General features: G+C 41.8%; 1 protein-coding gene across 6 annotated transcripts in view; it reads left to right on the top strand.

The window, feature by feature from the left end:
- The window catches only part of LOC147153589 (uncharacterized), a 69436-nt gene that overhangs the window by 46568 nt on the left and 5085 nt on the right, over positions 1-17783 (top strand). For 2 of the 6 annotated variants that reach the window (XM_086032612.1, XM_086032596.1), the window contains one exon: positions 10479-10841. The exons of the other annotated variants lie outside the window; for them this stretch is intronic. In XM_086032612.1, coding sequence (XP_085888738.1) covers positions 10479-10502 — 24 coding nt within the window. In that variant the 3' untranslated portion in view covers positions 10503-10841. Of the gene's footprint in view, positions 1-10478; positions 10842-17783 lie in introns of those variants that run through there. 6 annotated transcript variants of the gene reach the window in all.

Here is a 17783-nt window from a genome sequence, read left to right as displayed (position 1 = left end):
ATGTCTTTTATTGTTATTGTAATAAGACAACGAAATTGAAAGTGCTTCTTACAGTGCCTAATAAATAAATCTAATTAGAAAAGCCCAAACTAATTAAAAGACCATCACTATAAACATTCGTAAAACCATCCAATTAAACCAGACAACCCTGCCACCAGTCCGCAAGCCAAACAAATACACTTTAACAAATATAACATCCAAAGGAAAACCTTTCAGTGTGGCAGCTTCTTGAAATATCCAGACTCTCTCCTTTATTCTCGCCCACTTCCTCTTTTGGTGGCAACCAGCTTCTTTCTTGACCACCATGCTGTTTTTATGTTTTCATAAAAGTGATACAACACAATATACTGTAAGTGGAGCCTCAAAACCCAATATAGGGACGCAAATTTCCATCGCAGCAACGGCAGTAGATGTTCATGGATCAGTCACTCAATGTGCGGATATGAGTCGCAACTGTCGTCTTTTTTGTGATGGTCCGTAACAGTCGGGTTTGGCCACATAGCCTTGGTGTGGGCGGCCCTCAAGGCCTTGTCACACTGCCATTGTTTTTCCGGGCAGCGTGCAAGGACCACAGCGTCCCTGTGCAAGCTTGCCCATATTTGGAAGTGCTTGCGTAGTAGCCTACGAGGAAGTTACAGGGAAGCTTTTCCCACTGGTTGGTCTCTGAAATCACTCAGCTAGCCCCTGTCCTATTAAACGCGCCGTCTGACATATCGCGTCACGCCCACCTTGCATATTACACTGCAACGTGACACAGCGTTCTGTCCTTGAGCCCTCCTAGCGCATACACCACACAAGGAATGGGTTTTCAAACGCACACTTGTGTGACAAGCCTTTATATCTTCCGCACGTATTTAAAAACTCTCCTGCACCTTTTAACATTGCAGCTTTACTCTACTCTGTCAGTTTCTTGTAACTGTTCTAATGATGTGCTTCAGACCTCTTGGCCAGGTCACCCTTGTGAAAGAAATCCTGATAATAACAATATTCAAAAGATGTAATAAGTATGATCAATAGTAATATGGGCTGCTTGATTCCCATTCAGTGCCACTCTTAGTGGAAGCAGGACCATAATATTAATCATGTGTTCTAGGCTGTTTGATTTTGTCTAATACAAAAATCCCAATTATTTTCTCTCAAACCCGATTTTACGATTACGATTTCTTTGTAAAATAAAAAATAATGAAAAATGAAGTATTTTGAATGTCTTTTATTTAAACTTAAATTCTCTTTCTTTGAACTCAAAATGCCAGTCAATTTAATTTAGTACACACAGAACAATCCATTGGGATTAACAGCATTTTACTTGCGCAATAGATTTCAGATCTGTTCTTAATCAAACCAATAATGAAAGAAGAAAGTGCATATACCATCTGACACAAAATCATCAACATGAGAGAAGGTAGACAGTCAAGTCTGTAAACCAAACAGTCTGTCAGCAAGTCATTTTGCCAACCAGCTAGTGACTAGCCTTTCACCTTTCTCCCTGGTCTTGCTTAAACATAAATCAATGATTAGTGCAAAACTGTCACTCAGTAACAATGCACTGTCAAGCTTAAGTACGGATGCATAGTCAGGACTGGACCAGAGGTGCGTTGTAGAGGAGAAAAAAAAGGGACGACTTTCAGACGTTGAGTTACTTGCTCATGGGTTGTATTGTACATGCGGGGCACACACTACACTACAGATCTATTTTTGCCCGATTTATTAACTAAACGCTCACTTGCCTGAGCAAATAGCAGAATCGCCGGTAGCCATGGATGTTGCCGTTGTTTTGGACTGCGCGCTCGTGGGAGGAAGCGGAAATGCAGAGGAAACTACGGTGGCTTAGATCCATTAAAAATAACAAAATCTAACGTGTCGATTCTAACGTTTTTAACATCGTTTTATCCAGAAAATCCGGTTACGATTCAAAATCGCTTAATCGAGCAGCCCTAATGTCTTCAATGAACGGATTTTTTTACAATGAATGAGAGGGTTTGTTGTCTGCTGTTTTTGAATGAAATACAAAGTGAATATGAGTTTGAACGGTTGTTTGTCTTTTTATGCCCTACGATTGGCTGGCGACCAGTTCAGGGTGTATCCTGCCCCTTGCCCATTGATAGCTGGGATAGGCTGCAGCATGCCCGCGTCCCAAGTGAGGACTGAGGATAAGCGGCTCTGAGAATGGATGGACAGATGGACAACCACACACGTCTCTGAATCCGTCAACCTGTGTCCCGATAAAATTCACCAGAACTGCGTTAGTCCACCAATTGCGGTGAACTTGGACATCGTCCCAGCATATGTACTGTTAGGCAGACTTTCTGACACTAAATTGTCAGATGCGCTGGGCACATTTCAAAGGACATACTTTCACATTGATGGAATGCCCCCCTTGGCGCAGACAGGTCAGCCAAATTTCAATCAGCAACAATTGCAGTGCATGCACCGTCTTGAAAATACAGCCCAAAATATTTGCACAGGAGATGTCACATTTTCCTGTGACTCTGACCCTTGATCCCTTAGATTTAGTGTAACATCATCTCATGATTTAAATTGCAGGCTGGTCAGTTAACCACCGTCTTTTACCGGTCGTCTTTTGTGTGTCAGATTACACGAGAATTACATGAATCTAATTCGCAAATGTAAAGAGATTTTATTTTATCTTATTTTTTTGCGGGGAGGCACATTTGGTAAAAAAGTTTGTCTTAAAAGAGTGCAAGTCTCCCAGTTGAACAGCCAGTGCGCCCATCCTCCACCGCCATCACCTTGTCTGCCCTGTGACAAACAAGTGACTTTATCCGTTGTATCTATGCCAGCATGCACTGACACATCCACATAGATACTCTGTTGTTCTGTTCACTGCAGCCTGATCATCAGCTAATGTCAGATTTCCATTATCATCTGGAGTTTAGAGCCCCGTGTAACAAAACCAGACCTGCATTGGTTCCCTGCACAGCCCCAATCAATATTCACGAGAAAATAAGAAAATGAAAAAAATGGAGATAAGTGTTTTTCACATGACAGCGACGATATACTATATAAATATATATATCCATCCATTATCTATACCGCTTATCCTCACAAGGGTCGCGGGGCGTGCTGGAGCCTATCCCAGCTGTCTTCGGGCAGTAGGCGGGGTACACCCTGAATTGGTTGCCAGCCAATCGCAGGGAACACAAAGGCAAACATCCGCACTCACAATCACACCTCGGGGCAATTTAGAGAGTCCAATCAACTTACCGTGCATGTTTTTGGAAGGTGGGAGGAAACCGGAGTACCCGGAGAAAACCCACGCAGGCACGGGGAGAACATGCAAACTCCACACAGGGAGGCCGGAGCCGGGATCGAACCCACGACAAGGGTTTTCTAATATCCTTAAACCTTCTGACGCGATGGGCAAACACCTTGTACCTTTAGAACAATGACATGATAGTTGCTAGAAATGGATTCTCTATACACCTATGTAGATATTGCACCAAAAACCAGACATTTGCTGCTAGACTTGTCATTTACGACGTTAATAATGTATAGAGTGTATTCCTGTTTAGTTTAAAGTTATCTTCATAGAAATAAAACTGCTTTTCTTCAAAAATAAGGAAATTTCTTGGTGACCCCAAACTTTTGACTGGTAGTGTGTATATATATCGCAAAATATAGTGACAGAAGGTTAAAAAGATGGAAATTCAGACAAATTGTTCAGGAAGTGAATTTCAATAGGTTGGCAGCTCTGTGAATGCGTGTGAAAATAAGTCTTAAGTCGATAGGTCGCTATTTCTACAGAGGTAGCCGCCCTAATTTCCCTCTGGTTAGGCATTCCACATTAGGAGCCTGAATAGAGAATGCTCCAGAACCTGCAGATTTATTTTTCGCTCTCAGTCACCAAAAGCATGTTCTAACATAGTTTCGGGATGGAACATACAGTACTATTAAGTCAGCAAGATCGGAAGGTGCAAAGTCATGTGATTTTTTTAGTAACAAAACCTTAAAATCACATCTAAAATGGACCGAGAGTACCTCGTGAGTTCAGTTGAACTATGAACCGATTCTCCTTTTGGTCCACTTGATGTGTGATGGGCCTCAAGCAATACAGTGACTGCAAGAAAAATAAATGGGGGTTGTTTTGTGAGAACATAGGTGAAGCAAACTCTCCACTGGCTTGAACCAAAGTGGGGCAACCTCTCGAGGTCATTTCATTACTGCCGGAGCATTTGGGAATGAATTGTCAACAGTATCCTACTCAGTCAGCTCAACTTAAATTGGGACCAATCAGAGCAACTTTAATTGATGGCAGAGTTTACGTGATTCCTTCACACTGAAATTATGTTCAGTTTTCGTTCTTGCCTCCTAATTTCTCAAGTTTTTCTTGCGATTGAAAGTAAAGAAAAGCTAACTTTTTTCACTTTGATGTGGATAAATATTTCTTATTATGCCAATATTAGTCCCGGGGGTGTGTACGTTTTTTATATCTATTTTTCAAGTCAAGTAAACAGATTTCAGGGATTTTTGCAAAGTGAGAACATGTTTTCAAGTTTGGAAAAGAGTTTCAGATGACAGGACAATAGCCAGAGACAGCAACGTGACAAGCCAATCATCATTCAGCAAATTGGCACGACGGCAATTTTCTTTCTTGACCCAGAAAGCTTTCCTTTCATTCTTTGTTCATCATGCAAAAAATCTGTCTGGATGTCCGTGCACAGCTGAGCATAACGTGCACTGTGATTTTCACGGTGCCACTCAATTTTTGTGTGTGTCATAAGTCATGGGAGGCAGTCAACTGCCACTCCAGATTGCAGTCTCGTCTCTTGCTTCATCTGAAAGTATCTAGGATGAGTGTAAAAACATTTTTGTTCTTGACTGAATACCAAAAATAATAAATTCTACTGAGAAGTGTAGACAAAAAGAGTTTGACCAATTCCCATTACTGAATTAAAGATTTTGACAATCTAAGAAATAGTTATGCAGTGGTGCCTTGAGATACAAGTTTACTTCGTTCTGTGGCCATGCTCATAACTCAAAACACTCAAATTCAAATCATCTTTTCCTTTTGAAATGAATGGAAATGCCGTGAATCCCTTCCAGCCCCGGCGGCCCCAAAAACAACAAAAATCGTGTTTGTTTTTGAACAAGAAAAACTGTTCTTAAAATGTTCTACTTTATAAAGACATAAAGTGATATGAACATAATTAAGTGAATATTCAGAATTAAACAGTTTGTGGATCATGATTTAATGCTACAATTCAATTAATTATACTGCTCCTTCTGGTGTGCCTTCCTTGGCCACTGTTAGGCAGTTTAATACTGACATCCTGACACAAAAAATGGGAGGCTACTTTTTCTTCTACTACACCAAGTAGTGGGTCGGTCCATTTTTGACCCCGAATAGTGTTATTTTTAACTGTTTTGAGAGTGTACTACTACTACTGTAAGTGACTCTGCAAGATGTAATATGAGTCATTTTTCATAGTGGATGAAGAATATATGCCTGTGAGTATTACTACATTATGGGTTGCTCCACCACTAGTTAAAACAAGGCATTGGGATAAATATTGCGTTTGTGGAATAAGAGTTAATCCACTCGTTTTTAGCCATAGCTGGGTGCGGCCATTTTGTCACTTCTGTTGACTGAAAATGACATCACAACTACTCAGGGCTCAGTTAGCGACCAATCACTGCTCACCTGTTTTCTGAAGCTGAGAAATGATTGGTCGTTACCTGAGCCCGGAGTAGTAGTGATGTCATTTTCAGTCAACAGAAATGACAAAATGGCCGCTCCCTGAGATGGCTAAAAATGGGTGGATTTTGCTGCTTAACGCATATTCCACAAACACAATATTAATCAGAATAATCAGAATTTCAACTAGCGGGCCTTCTGGGAACATATTCTTGAAAAGAATATGTTTGGGTTGAACTCGCAAGTCAAAGCAAAGAGTCCGCCAAATAACGAGTTGTCGGGACATTTGTATTTCAAGGCACCCCTTCAACGCCTCCTGTCTTGTCAATTCACACAAATTACTCCTTTAGAATTCGATGACTGGCAACACCAAGCAGACTGCTATGAAAGCAGTTGTTTTTGAAGTCTGACTATCATCATCATCAGATGCAAGTGTGTTAGTCAAATTGCCCTTTTAACCATTTGGTTGTCTAAATTGTGATTTGCGACAGAGTCATCAATCAGGCAGCAGACAATCCTCTATCACGTTAGTCAGCCTGATGAATTGTCAGGCTTGCGGTCAAGACAAAGAGGAGCAAAATTGGCAGATCAACAGGTTTAGGGCTTGGAGCGGTAGCTGCATTCCTTGATGTCTGTCTGTTTTAACTCTGCTGATGTCTCAATCTGTCCATGTACACCACTTGCCTTCCCTCCAACCATCTCCATTTCCTCTTCCCCATTGGCCTTGTGAAACTGAGCCGATAATGCTTCCCTGATGTCAAAAGTTGCACTCCATCTGGGTGCCATGGCCTGATCATTCATTTCTATTCTGCACAAAGTTGCAAATTTACTGTGCTTTTAGGTGATTTGTGTTTTCTAAAGAAGGCATTCTCAACTATTCTTAAACCCAGAAACACATTTTCTCATGGTGATTAAGTCACAATCCACCTTTATGAAAGTCAAACAAATCCAATGTTGTTTTCAAAATACCCGTTGAAAACATTTACTTTTTTAAATATAAATAGATGTGGCCGTAGGTTGAAAGTTGAGCATTGAATGTGCATTGCAGTAATCCCTGCTCCATTGTGGGGGTTACCTTCCAGACCCCCAAGTGAAATCCGCGTTATAGCAAAACCCCATTTCGATACACCTTAGGTATGTTTCCATAACATTTACATTTGTAAGGTCTTTATTTAAACACTACTGTTTTTAATATTGTTGATTATTGTGGTACTTGGAAAGCCAGATATTTTTTGAGGATTGTACTTGTAAATAGTTTGAGAGCCACGGTTCTAATGTATTTGGGGCTTTACAAAAAGAAAATCACATTCAAAGCCCGATTTCCTCTAAAAAGCTTTTTATTCTGTCGAGGTCAGAGGACAGAAGGGATCTGAATGTATGAACGTAAAAGAATCAAGCATCTCGACTTGAGGATATACAGCCTTTTTCGATGTGGGGTGCTTCTCGAGTAGTGAAGGTGCAGCCTTGAAGACAGATACAATCTTTGGCAATTAGCTCCGAGTCAGGCTTGTCTAAAAATTTGCTCGCTAGTTGTTTTTGTTTGCACCTGGAAATAATTTACTTTCTGTACATGCAGATCGGCTGAGGGGGAGAGAAAAACATCCTTGACTATCCAAAATGTTGGTAAGGGAGTGTGTGTGTAGGTGTTGGGGGATGTGTGGAAGTTTAAATGTGATCAAAATCCCGAAAATGTGGCAAAATCTTGGATTTAACAAAAGGGGGCAGAAGTTTTTGTGCTGACATTGACATGATCAGTCCAGGGTGTAACGCCATCTTTGATCCTACATCGCCTCTATTCATATTTTTGGAAATCTGTTGTTAGGTTCAATTCACAATTAAAGCAATTCCACAGGTTAACTCCTTGTACTGAGATGCATCTATGTTTCATATTAGCTCTGGTTTTTGTTTTTTAAAATCCACCAGGTTATACGATTTAATTAAGCGTGTATGAGTTCATGAATAAAATACTGGTCGACGTGTGATGATCTACATTGATGTGGTAGCATAGTTTATGATCATTAATAACACTCTAAAATCAATTCTCATATATTCTTTCTAAATTGGTTTTGTGTATCTTGTTTTGTGCCTGATTTTAAGTCTGATGATATCCAAATAGTATACATTTAAGTTATGTTTATATTTAACTCATTCACTGCCACTGACATATTTATTTGTCTTTTCACAGCCCGGCCATTCAATCCCAGGAACTTTATATTTTTTTCAAATTATTTCAAACGTTAGGGTAAAAGAGGATCTCAAAATGTCCGGCAGTGAAGTAGTTAAAGAGCATTTATTAATAGACGGCCTGTTTTTGGTCTATATTTCATTGTGTTGTTGAATTTTTTGGGGGAGGAGTGTGTGGAATTCCTCCTGAATGAATGAAATACAAGAATGAGGGACTCAGCGTCAGTATCATACTATCTGTTGATGTTCGACCCAAACATCTCAGGCTGGGCGAGAATGTAAGGGTGCTTTGCAAAGAACTCAAGGAAGATGCGGGATGATAAAATAACAAATGCCTGCAGCCACTCACAGCATCAGAAAAATCTTGATTTCCCTGCAAGTGCACCAGTGTCAACTCTCAAGCCGAGAAAAAAAGTGGAATTGGAGTAATCTTCATTTTACTTTCTTTCCATGTGTTAACTCTTGGATATTTCCGATGGCAGATTTGGCAACATTATCTGCTCAGTCATTTACAAAAGTGACTCAGCCTGCCAATCTGTGCATCAGCGCCTGCACTATTGCTGCTAAAAGATTAGCCATTGAATGCTGTTGTCGCCATGAGAGAACAGCAGCAGCTAATCAGTTGCTTATTACACAGACCAGCCATAGCCACAGTTGACATATTTTGAGTAGGCATCTGTCAAAGACATTTACATGATAGCTTGAAGCATCCAATTGCTCTGCATGGACATCAATAACATCAAATTGGGACTTTTAATGATTTATGTGAACCGTTCCCATAACAGAGTGGAATGATTGTGCAACATACATTTTCAATGATGTTAAAAAAAACAAGACTTGGGTGCACAAGTTGGAATTTGTTTGGGATTTTCTCTAATCCACACAGGCTACTCTAATTTCTGAACGTCTGTTAAATTGACAAATCCAAGCCCTATTAACTTCTCATAAGCAGCTGCAGCCATGATTGACTGCATTGTGGACTATGCGTAAAAAGACGAGTACGTGCCAGGAAACAAACTAATTTGAATTCACTTGATCAATTCTGCCAATAAGAGTGCTCCAACATCCAGGTACAGTTATCCCAGATTTGACGGCTACAAAAACGTTGGTAACAGATATTACTTTGCAAGGTACATTTAACTAAATGTTACAGTTGGTACCTTGAGATAAAAGTGAAAGAAGAAATGAAATTTAGTATTTAAAACTTTTTCTTTTAACATATGAGCCGTTGTTCGGACGACTTTGTGCTTTGACTTGCAAGCGCAAACTTGAGATATTATGAGCACTGTGTGATGGCAGTCAACTCAACTCATCTCACAATAAGCAGCAGTTTGGCACATAGAATTAGTGAACAACTTCCTGAAAAAGCGGCTTCCTGATAACGCTGGAAAAAAATGGACCCAAAAGCAGATTTCATAGGTTTCAAAAGATAACAGTTGATTTATTGAATAATCAACAGGGATCTCTAAATTTCAAACAAGAGAGACACAGGAAACGCAGTCTGGATCAGGAGTAACAAAAAAAAAAAATCACAGCAAAACTGTAAAAAAAATAAATAATAATATTAGAATAATAACTCAAAATATAAGCAAAACCAAACAGCAAGCACAAGTAACAAAAGCATTGACTTTTGGTAACATGGAATCCAGTGCTGGTCCAAGATGTGCATGGCAGGAAGCAAGACGATGTGACAAAGGACAGACTATTTTCACACAGGGCAATGGGACACAGGTGGTGACAATCACCATGGCAAGGAGGCAATGACATGAAGTAAAGTTGCTGAAATGAGAGGAAACAATTACTACAAATTAAAAGCTGATACGACAACATGGAAGACTGGACTAAGAAGTGGGAACTTAACATAAATTATGAGACATTACATTTGAAGTTGTTTGCCACCCCAATTGAACCTCACTATCAAACTATAGACGAAAAGTAAGAATTACACATTGTGTATTTAAAACAAATGCATATCTTAGCCTGTAATCTGCTAACTTTATACTAGTGCTAACGCATAAAAAGGAAACGGATAACACTGAAAAAAATGATGGTTGAATTTACTCAAATTAATTTTGTCAAGTGGTTGCACAAAATAAAAGCATTTATATCCAGATGCTTTTTTTTTTTAGAGTCTATCTGGATTTAGATGATTTTATTTCGTGCAACCACCTGACGAAATAAAATTGAGTAAATGATGCAAAGCATTTTTTTTTCAGTTTATTTGAACACAAATGTTGCAGCAACACATTTAACTGTACTTTCAGTCATATATTCTTTATCCTCTGTTAGGGGCTAAGATGAGCTAAAATGCCTTTATTGTGCAGACGTCCTCGCACAGTATGCCCATCTGTCTGTCTTGTACTGCGCTGAGGCGGGGAGCAGCATAATGGCCATTCAATTGATTCAAAGTCTGACAAAATGTTGTTACTGTATATTTTTTTACAATTTTTTTCCCCATTAAGAAATGCATTTGAGTTACAAGGGTGGTCCTGGAGCAAAATTAAAACTCGTATCTCAGGCACCTTTGTACATTCATGCAGTGGACCTCTAAATTTGGTATCAAAACACATTTTCCTTTGTACATTCCATGTATGATTTGAAGCTTTTTATAATGCTATATTCCCATATGCTTATGCAGATTTCACTTGGGCATGAATACTAAAAACAGCGGGAGTGGCAAGCCCCACCGTGGTGTGCAGACGACAAGTCTGCCGCTGAGTGATGGGTGACGCTCACCAGCCTGGTCCCAGAGGTCTGGTGCCGTGTGCGGTATGTCTGGTTTTGGCAGCTGTGTATGCGCATCCCAGCGCGGCCACCATTAATCTTATTTGTGTGAGACTAGAAAGATGCATGTGGTTTCTCCGAGATCAGCTTTGCGACAAGCGGGTTAAAGATTGGGCTCTGATCCAGCTACTTAAAAGCAAGAACCACGGCTCCTCTAGTCAGATGAGTTTTTCACAGAAGTTCTAGGAACTGCATGCAGATGCTCTTTGGATTGGTGACAGGTAATGCAGCATTTCTGTGACACGTTGTAACTATTTTTATAACATTTACGGTAATTTTTTTTTTGTAAATTTGATCTCAGGAACTATAGTAAGTAAAAGTAAGTTATTCCTGCCAAAGTATTTGCTTCCTGTAAGATGTCTATACTCACTGTACAGTCGACCTACACAATATCATGGTTCACTTCTTCCCAGTGTCAGATGCTGCCTCCTAACCCACCCCACCCCGATATGACCATTTTTGTGGGTGTCACTTCCAGAATCTTGACGTACTCTCACTCACTCTCACTCTGCCACCACGGGGTATACAAGTGGCTTAGTCTCGTACACGCCTCCGTAGCGAGTTGGGAGTTGGAACAGTAGCGTTTGCAAACATCTTTATATCAATTTTCAGGTTAGTCATTTATTATCATTTGGTTTGTTATTTTAGCATAGCTTTTCGTCGTATAGAGATGATTTAGGTCATAGTTTGCTTGGTTTTGCTCATCAGTGGCTCATTTGTACCTTTGAGTCCTGTCGAAAAACAGCAGTGAGTTGAACACTCCTGTGGAAGCCTCATTAACAACGTCACCCTCTCCAATCCCCCAACTTATAGTCACATGTTCTATGACTCAACACCCGCAGCTGAAGGTTGTGCCCCACTACCATTCATCCTTCACAGAGGATAATAAGGCCAGCATATTGTTGCGGCATGGCCTAATTTGATTGGAGCTCTTGTGATGCCAAAACATTTATTTAATCAAACACGTGGTCAGGCATGATATCACTTTCTTACCTAGTGGCTTCAAATGTATGAGGATGAACTGCAGCTTTAGCAGGGCTGCCAACTGTTATGAATCGTCCTTATTTTGTTCCGGAAATCTCTAAACGAGAATGCCGTGTTTCAACTAGTTTGCCTGCTGGGAACATATCCTTGAAAAAAATATGTTTGGGTTGACTTCCCGCTTTAAACAGCAGATGGTTGCCCAAAGTTGTTGATTTTATCAAACAATGCAATAAAATTGGAATCATTTATTTTATGGTGTAATGGCAAAGCAGAAGGTTTTGGTGTCCCTCAGGGTGTCCTGTAGAGGGTGTTCCAAGCGTATAGGGTACTGGATCCCCTGTAATAATGGTGCCAGAGTTTGGTCCACATCGCTGGCAGTAAGTCAGATTTGTTTCCAGTGAGGGTTAGACTCAGCCAATGGTGTCCTTTGTCACACATTCTGTTCATAACCTTTATAGACAGGATTCCTAGTCGCAGCCAAGTCATTAAGGGGTTCTGGTTTGATTACCTCAAGATTGCTTTTCATTTTGCAGATGATGTGATTCTGTTGGCTTCAGCAAGTCGCAATCCTTCAACTCTCGCTGGAAGGGGTCATAGGTAAACATAAGACAATGGATGCACTAATGGATGGATATTTTGTCAGTATTTGGCAGAGCTGGGCAATCCGTCCCTGGGCCGGATCGGTCGGACCCTCCGGCCCGGCCGGATGCCCATTTTTGGGGCGGAGGGGTGGGGGGTGACAGATTTTTAAAAATGGCTGGACTAAGCATGGCCGGAAGTGAATTTTAGTCCGGCCCACTAATCGGCCCTCATGCGTGTGACGCGAGGCGGCCAAATTTCATCTCAGCCTACTCTGTGAAAGGCTTCTTTTTAGGCTTCTTTCAAAACAACTTGTGTCCGGAAGTATATTCAAGCTGCGCGCAGCACTCAAGTATGGCACATCATGCACTTTCCTACTTCCGGAAATACGCTGCAGCAAAACTGCTGTGTAGTGGTTTGCTGGCATGCTTTTATTTTGAAGGCCGGGAAGTGTGAAGGAGGGGAAGTGTGGAAAACAAGTAACTTGTTGAATGATGCAGACTTGTCGTCTGTTGGACCCAAATAATTATACAATACGACAAAACCAACCCCAGGGCTCGCAATGGAAGTTAGTACACGCAGCCGGGTAAGTACGTGAATAAGTGGCGCTACGTGAGTAAGTGGCGCGTTTGAAGCGTGCCAGTTAGCCAGCTAATTGTCTTTAAATAAACCTCCTCTCCCGCGGGGGCATCGTGCACGTTTTTTCTGGGGGGGGGGGGTTCGGAACAGGGCGGGCGCCGACGATGTTTATGAATATGGCCGGGGGGGCGCGGCCGGAAGGGTACCCAGGTCAAGGGTGGAGGGTCGCGGCCGGACGGGCAAAAAAGGGTCAAGTGCCCAGCTCTGGTATTTGAATATATTTGTTTGGCAAAGCTTGCCTTCAACTCACCTTCCCTACAAGCCATCAACACGCTCCAAAGTCCTGCTCAACTATTTTTAACCAAGCTGCACCCTTCTGGCGTGGCTCCACACTGTTAGCAGAGTGTGTGGTGTGACAAGGTCCCGCATGAGGGCTACAATGATACAGTGTCTACATCTACCTCCTTGTGTGCACATTATTTAAACAGTATCCTGTGCTGGGGACGGGTCCCATGACAACTTGGTAAATATTTACCCGCAGGAGTCACGCCGATTTTTTGAGAAGCCCTTGTCCGCAGGCAGACTACCTCTGCAATGTTTTTTCTTTTCCACTTGTTTTCCATCTTTTTGTCCGCATGATTGTTTGGAGTGTGCTGTGATGGCTTTCTTGATGGGGTGTTTTTTACACATTGTGCTTAGAATGTGTCCAATGTCACAATGTTGTGAATGCGCGCAACAACAGCTTCGTATGGTTTCGGAATTTTAAAGGCATTTCCAAACTAATTCATAGTCCATCAGCAGCAGTGACAGTGCATAATTAAACGCTTCTTACATGTACGACTGACTCGATTTATGAGTTTGTCCAGAGGCAAGCTGTCGTTTTTCAATTTTTTTGGTTTGTTTTTTTGGACTGGCAAGCTCAGACTTGAGATATGACCACTCTATGGTATGGAAAGAAATGTGTATCTTTACTTGCAATCAAACAAAAAATGAATTTGAAATCCCCAAAATATTTGCAAAGAAAAAAAAACAATTTGTAAACAGAAATAATGGATTCGTAATTTAAAAGATTTGCAAACAAGACCAATATTTCCAAAACTTCATCAGTAGATGAATGAAAAGATGGAACAAAAAGTGCTTTGAGTACCTTGAAGGTATAAGAGCACTATCTATACAAGTGAAAGCATATCACATATCTGTCTGTCTGCATTATACTGCCCCCAGGTGGTCAAGGTGGACACACCAGAAGGAGCAGCACAATGGTCATTCAATTGATGCAGTGTGACAAAAACTGTTGAATTGTTTTAAATTCTATTCAATGATGTCATCACTGTGTGTTTTTTTTTTAAAGTACAATAATATCGAGTGCTATTTTTTCCCTAATTAAAATACAAATTACAGCACTGTGTGAGTGTTTCTGGAGACGCTTTTCCATATATTGTCAATGCAGTCCACTTGAAGCAACCCCGGTATATATTCACAAACGCATGCAAGACATGCGGCACGTGTTTCCATCAGTCATCAGCGAAACGGTCAGTGACGGACTGAGAAGGTCCATCGGTGCTGACCCAGTTGGTGACAATTCCGCTGACTGATGAAAACCCGCTTTCATTGGTGCTTAGTTCATCTGTTTTTGTTTTTTTTTTGTTTCCTGGCATTAGCCAGCAAACCGGGAGTCCGGCAGTGACAGAATGGCGGAACATCTGTCAGTACTGACGGAATGCCCACCTCTCGTAGTTTTTAACTCGTATCTCAGCCATCTCCAGCCATGCTCTTCTCCATGCTTCCATCGGTTGTGTTTTTTCAGAAAAAATTCGGCATAACTCAGTGCATCTGTGTTATCGCTGTGCGAGCTATTAGTGCAGCGAGAGGTTGCATATCGCTTAGAGTACGATTACATGCGTCTGTCTTCTGTTGAATTTCTGTAATGAGTTGAAATGAACAGCATAATAAGGACAGCATTTGCCAAGAGCTCAGATTTAAGTCTCGTCAGCATTAAGTATTCTCACCGGTGGAACTCGTCGGCCAACCGCACACTGGCCCTTGCAGGTCATGAGGGTGTACGAGTTGGTGTGAGCGCATGTGTTCCTGAAACCCAAGTGGGTGAGAACAGAAAATCCTCTGATTTGTCAATATTTACTCAGTGCAGTGCATTAGCCTCAATGCGCTGTTCCCTGACATCGGAGGTCTTTGCTGGCAGGCGGGTCCACACGTGTGGAAGGGTGTCGCGGGTGCGGGGTGCTCAAACAATCGTGTGCAAGTTGTGTGTGTGTGTGTGTATAATAGTCCGTACGTGTGCCGTACCACCACGTTGCGGTTATTGTTGCATGACGGCAGTTTGCCTCACAATAGCAACTAAGCCTCTCCTTTTCAAGTGGGTGGCACATGAAATGTTTGATATGTGAGACACACACTTCACTTGTTGTTTTAGTGCGTCTGTGTTTGCTCTCTGAGTTGGAAAGAAGCCCTTTTGTATGAATGTTGAAAAGTGCCTTGATGTTCTTTTCATAACAGCTGGATAAGATTTCATCACTTGGCCGCCTTACTAGAGACACGTAGCGTGAATTTGACTTGACTAACATCACACTGTCGCCATTTTTTTTAAAGGGACCATGCAGTCAAGATGTCCCATTTTTCACTCAAAAACTCTCTATGTATTTTTTGATTAAGAAAATGAAAGTAGCTTGCATTTTCAATTTTATCCCTGTTTTGGAGAATTCAGTGAATAACTAGCTACTCCTGACACGCCTCTTTTTCCTTTGAAAGATGGACCACTCCACACCTCCAATCCCTACCCCCCTATCTTGGTGTGGTGCCAGCGGAGTAACTGTACACAATATGTAGTCTAAATAATAATATAATGTCCCAAAACTGCGCACAATTGGCACCAAAATGTCGACATCTCTACGTATGCCTACTTCAACCTCTGGAAATAGCACAAGGATAAGCCTCTCCGCAAGCGCTCACTCTAAGAAAATTAGGAAAATAGTAAATGGGATGCCTAATCATTTTTCTGTCACGATAATAATAATAAATGAGATTTATATAGCGCCCTTCAAGACACCCAAGAATACGTTTGTGTTGAAAAAAAAACCCAGCTGGTATAAGGGGAGCAGCGTTGCTGGCGGCGACCAGAAGACCGGGGAAGAAGCCTTGGCTTTTACCATTAGCCTCGGCTGCGTTAACTGCTAGAAGCTCACTGCTGTCTGCGACGCGAAACCCCAGCCCCGTCTTGGGCAGAAGCCAGTATTCGTGCCATCACAAACACTCCGGCTCCGAGGCGGCCATAGATTCTTGTTCAAGTGAGCTATTTCCTTCCAAACTCCCACCAAAACACGTACTCTTCCAAGTCAGAATCATTGAAACGAACGCTGCCAATTCCACTCCTCTGCTTGGTCCATCCCATTGGTTTGGTTTTGCTTAATTCTTCGAGTTTTCTGAGAAAATGACACCCAGCAAACAAGTAATAAATAGCATTGGGCTCGCCTCGTCCCTATGTCGATATCATCAAGTTCATGCCTTCATTTCTTCATAAGTAGGCGTCATTAACACTAGATAAATACCACCACAAAACAAGCCTCAAATCAGATCATTCTGTAATTTTTACTACTGACATAAATTTTACGTACAGAATTATAACATAAGTGCCAGTGTTCAGCTAATTAAAGAGTCCTTTTAACACCCATCCAGACAATATGTAACGCACATTGAATTTGGCTGTAACTAGACGTGGAACTAATGGCATTTTCACAATCCAATTTTCAGCAAACACAACACAAACGTGCTATGCGACCTTCAATTACTGATGCCTCCAGAGGAGGCTAGTAATGCGTTACATTTTCTCCATGACATTTACATAAGTCATTTTTGGGGTGTATTCTACTTGTCAAAATAGTTCTAGCAACATACTTTTTAGTTTATAGTATTTTTGTGTCGAAGACATGGTACTGTGTTACATTGGTTTTGTCAGCAAGATTCAGAGGTCTTCAGACTCAAGATTCACCAATCGAATGGATGTACTAGTGACGTTTGACTCCATTTGACCAATCAAATGGAGCCAGTGTAAGTCACACGACCCCACACAGTCTCTGCGGCCTCACATTTTCAAAGTGACTCATTTTCAGCACTTAACCTGTTACATCAACAGGCTACATGAGTACAATCGTACATCGATAGCACAGAGACTAAGGTCATTACCACAATGACCAGCAATCGTACTTGACGGCATAATGCTGGAAAATGTCGCCTCTTTCAAGGACCTCCGCTCCTTGTTTTTTGGAGAATGGACCATCGGCCACGGAGCCGGGCAATCGGATTGATATCGCCTGGTTGGCCTTTGACTGCGGTCCCACCACAAGATCTCCCTGAGGACTAAGGGAAGGATCTAGCGAGCGGCGGTCTGCACCCTCGTGTTGTACAGTTACAAGACATGGCCGGTGAGAAAAGCTGACCTGAGGAAACTAAATGTCTTGAACAACGACTGCCTCCGTCGCATCTTTCGCTGCCGACTCCTTGACTGTATCTCGTCAGCAATCCTACTCCTCCAATCCTATGCCAACTTCGTGGCCTCTCCACTATTCTCCTTCAACATCACCTCCGGTTGTTTGGTAACACCGGCTGACAATTTATCCGTGAGTTTCTACAACCAACACAATCCTCCCCCCCCACATTCAACCTGGCAAAGGCATGCGGCCGGGCAGCTGAAAACATGGACAATCACACTCAAGGATGACCTACAGTCATCATTGGCCGCTTGACGTTGTCGGTCCCCGCTGCTGAAACGGAAAATGACTTACCATCGCATGTGACATGGCGCAGGATTACCATGCTTGGGCTGCTTCTGTTGGGGGTCCGATCTGTTGCCATCCATGCCAAGGAAGACATCTACTCAATCCGGATTGGGTGAACGCCATTACGACAGCGATAACCCCAATGGATCAAATAGTGATTGCCTTTCAGTTGGTCCGTCTATCACCGTTAGTGATTCCGTCGACCAACTTCTCTCTCTCCATCCAAA

This window comes from Filicampus tigris, chromosome 1 (genome assembly GCF_054856515.1).
Source record: "Filicampus tigris isolate MCC_2025a chromosome 1, RoL_Ftig_1.0, whole genome shotgun sequence".
Lineage (NCBI taxonomy): Eukaryota > Metazoa > Chordata > Actinopteri > Syngnathiformes > Syngnathidae > Filicampus > Filicampus tigris.
Note: the sequence above shows the minus strand (reverse complement) of the source record. Positions and strands in the feature narration are given on the sequence as shown.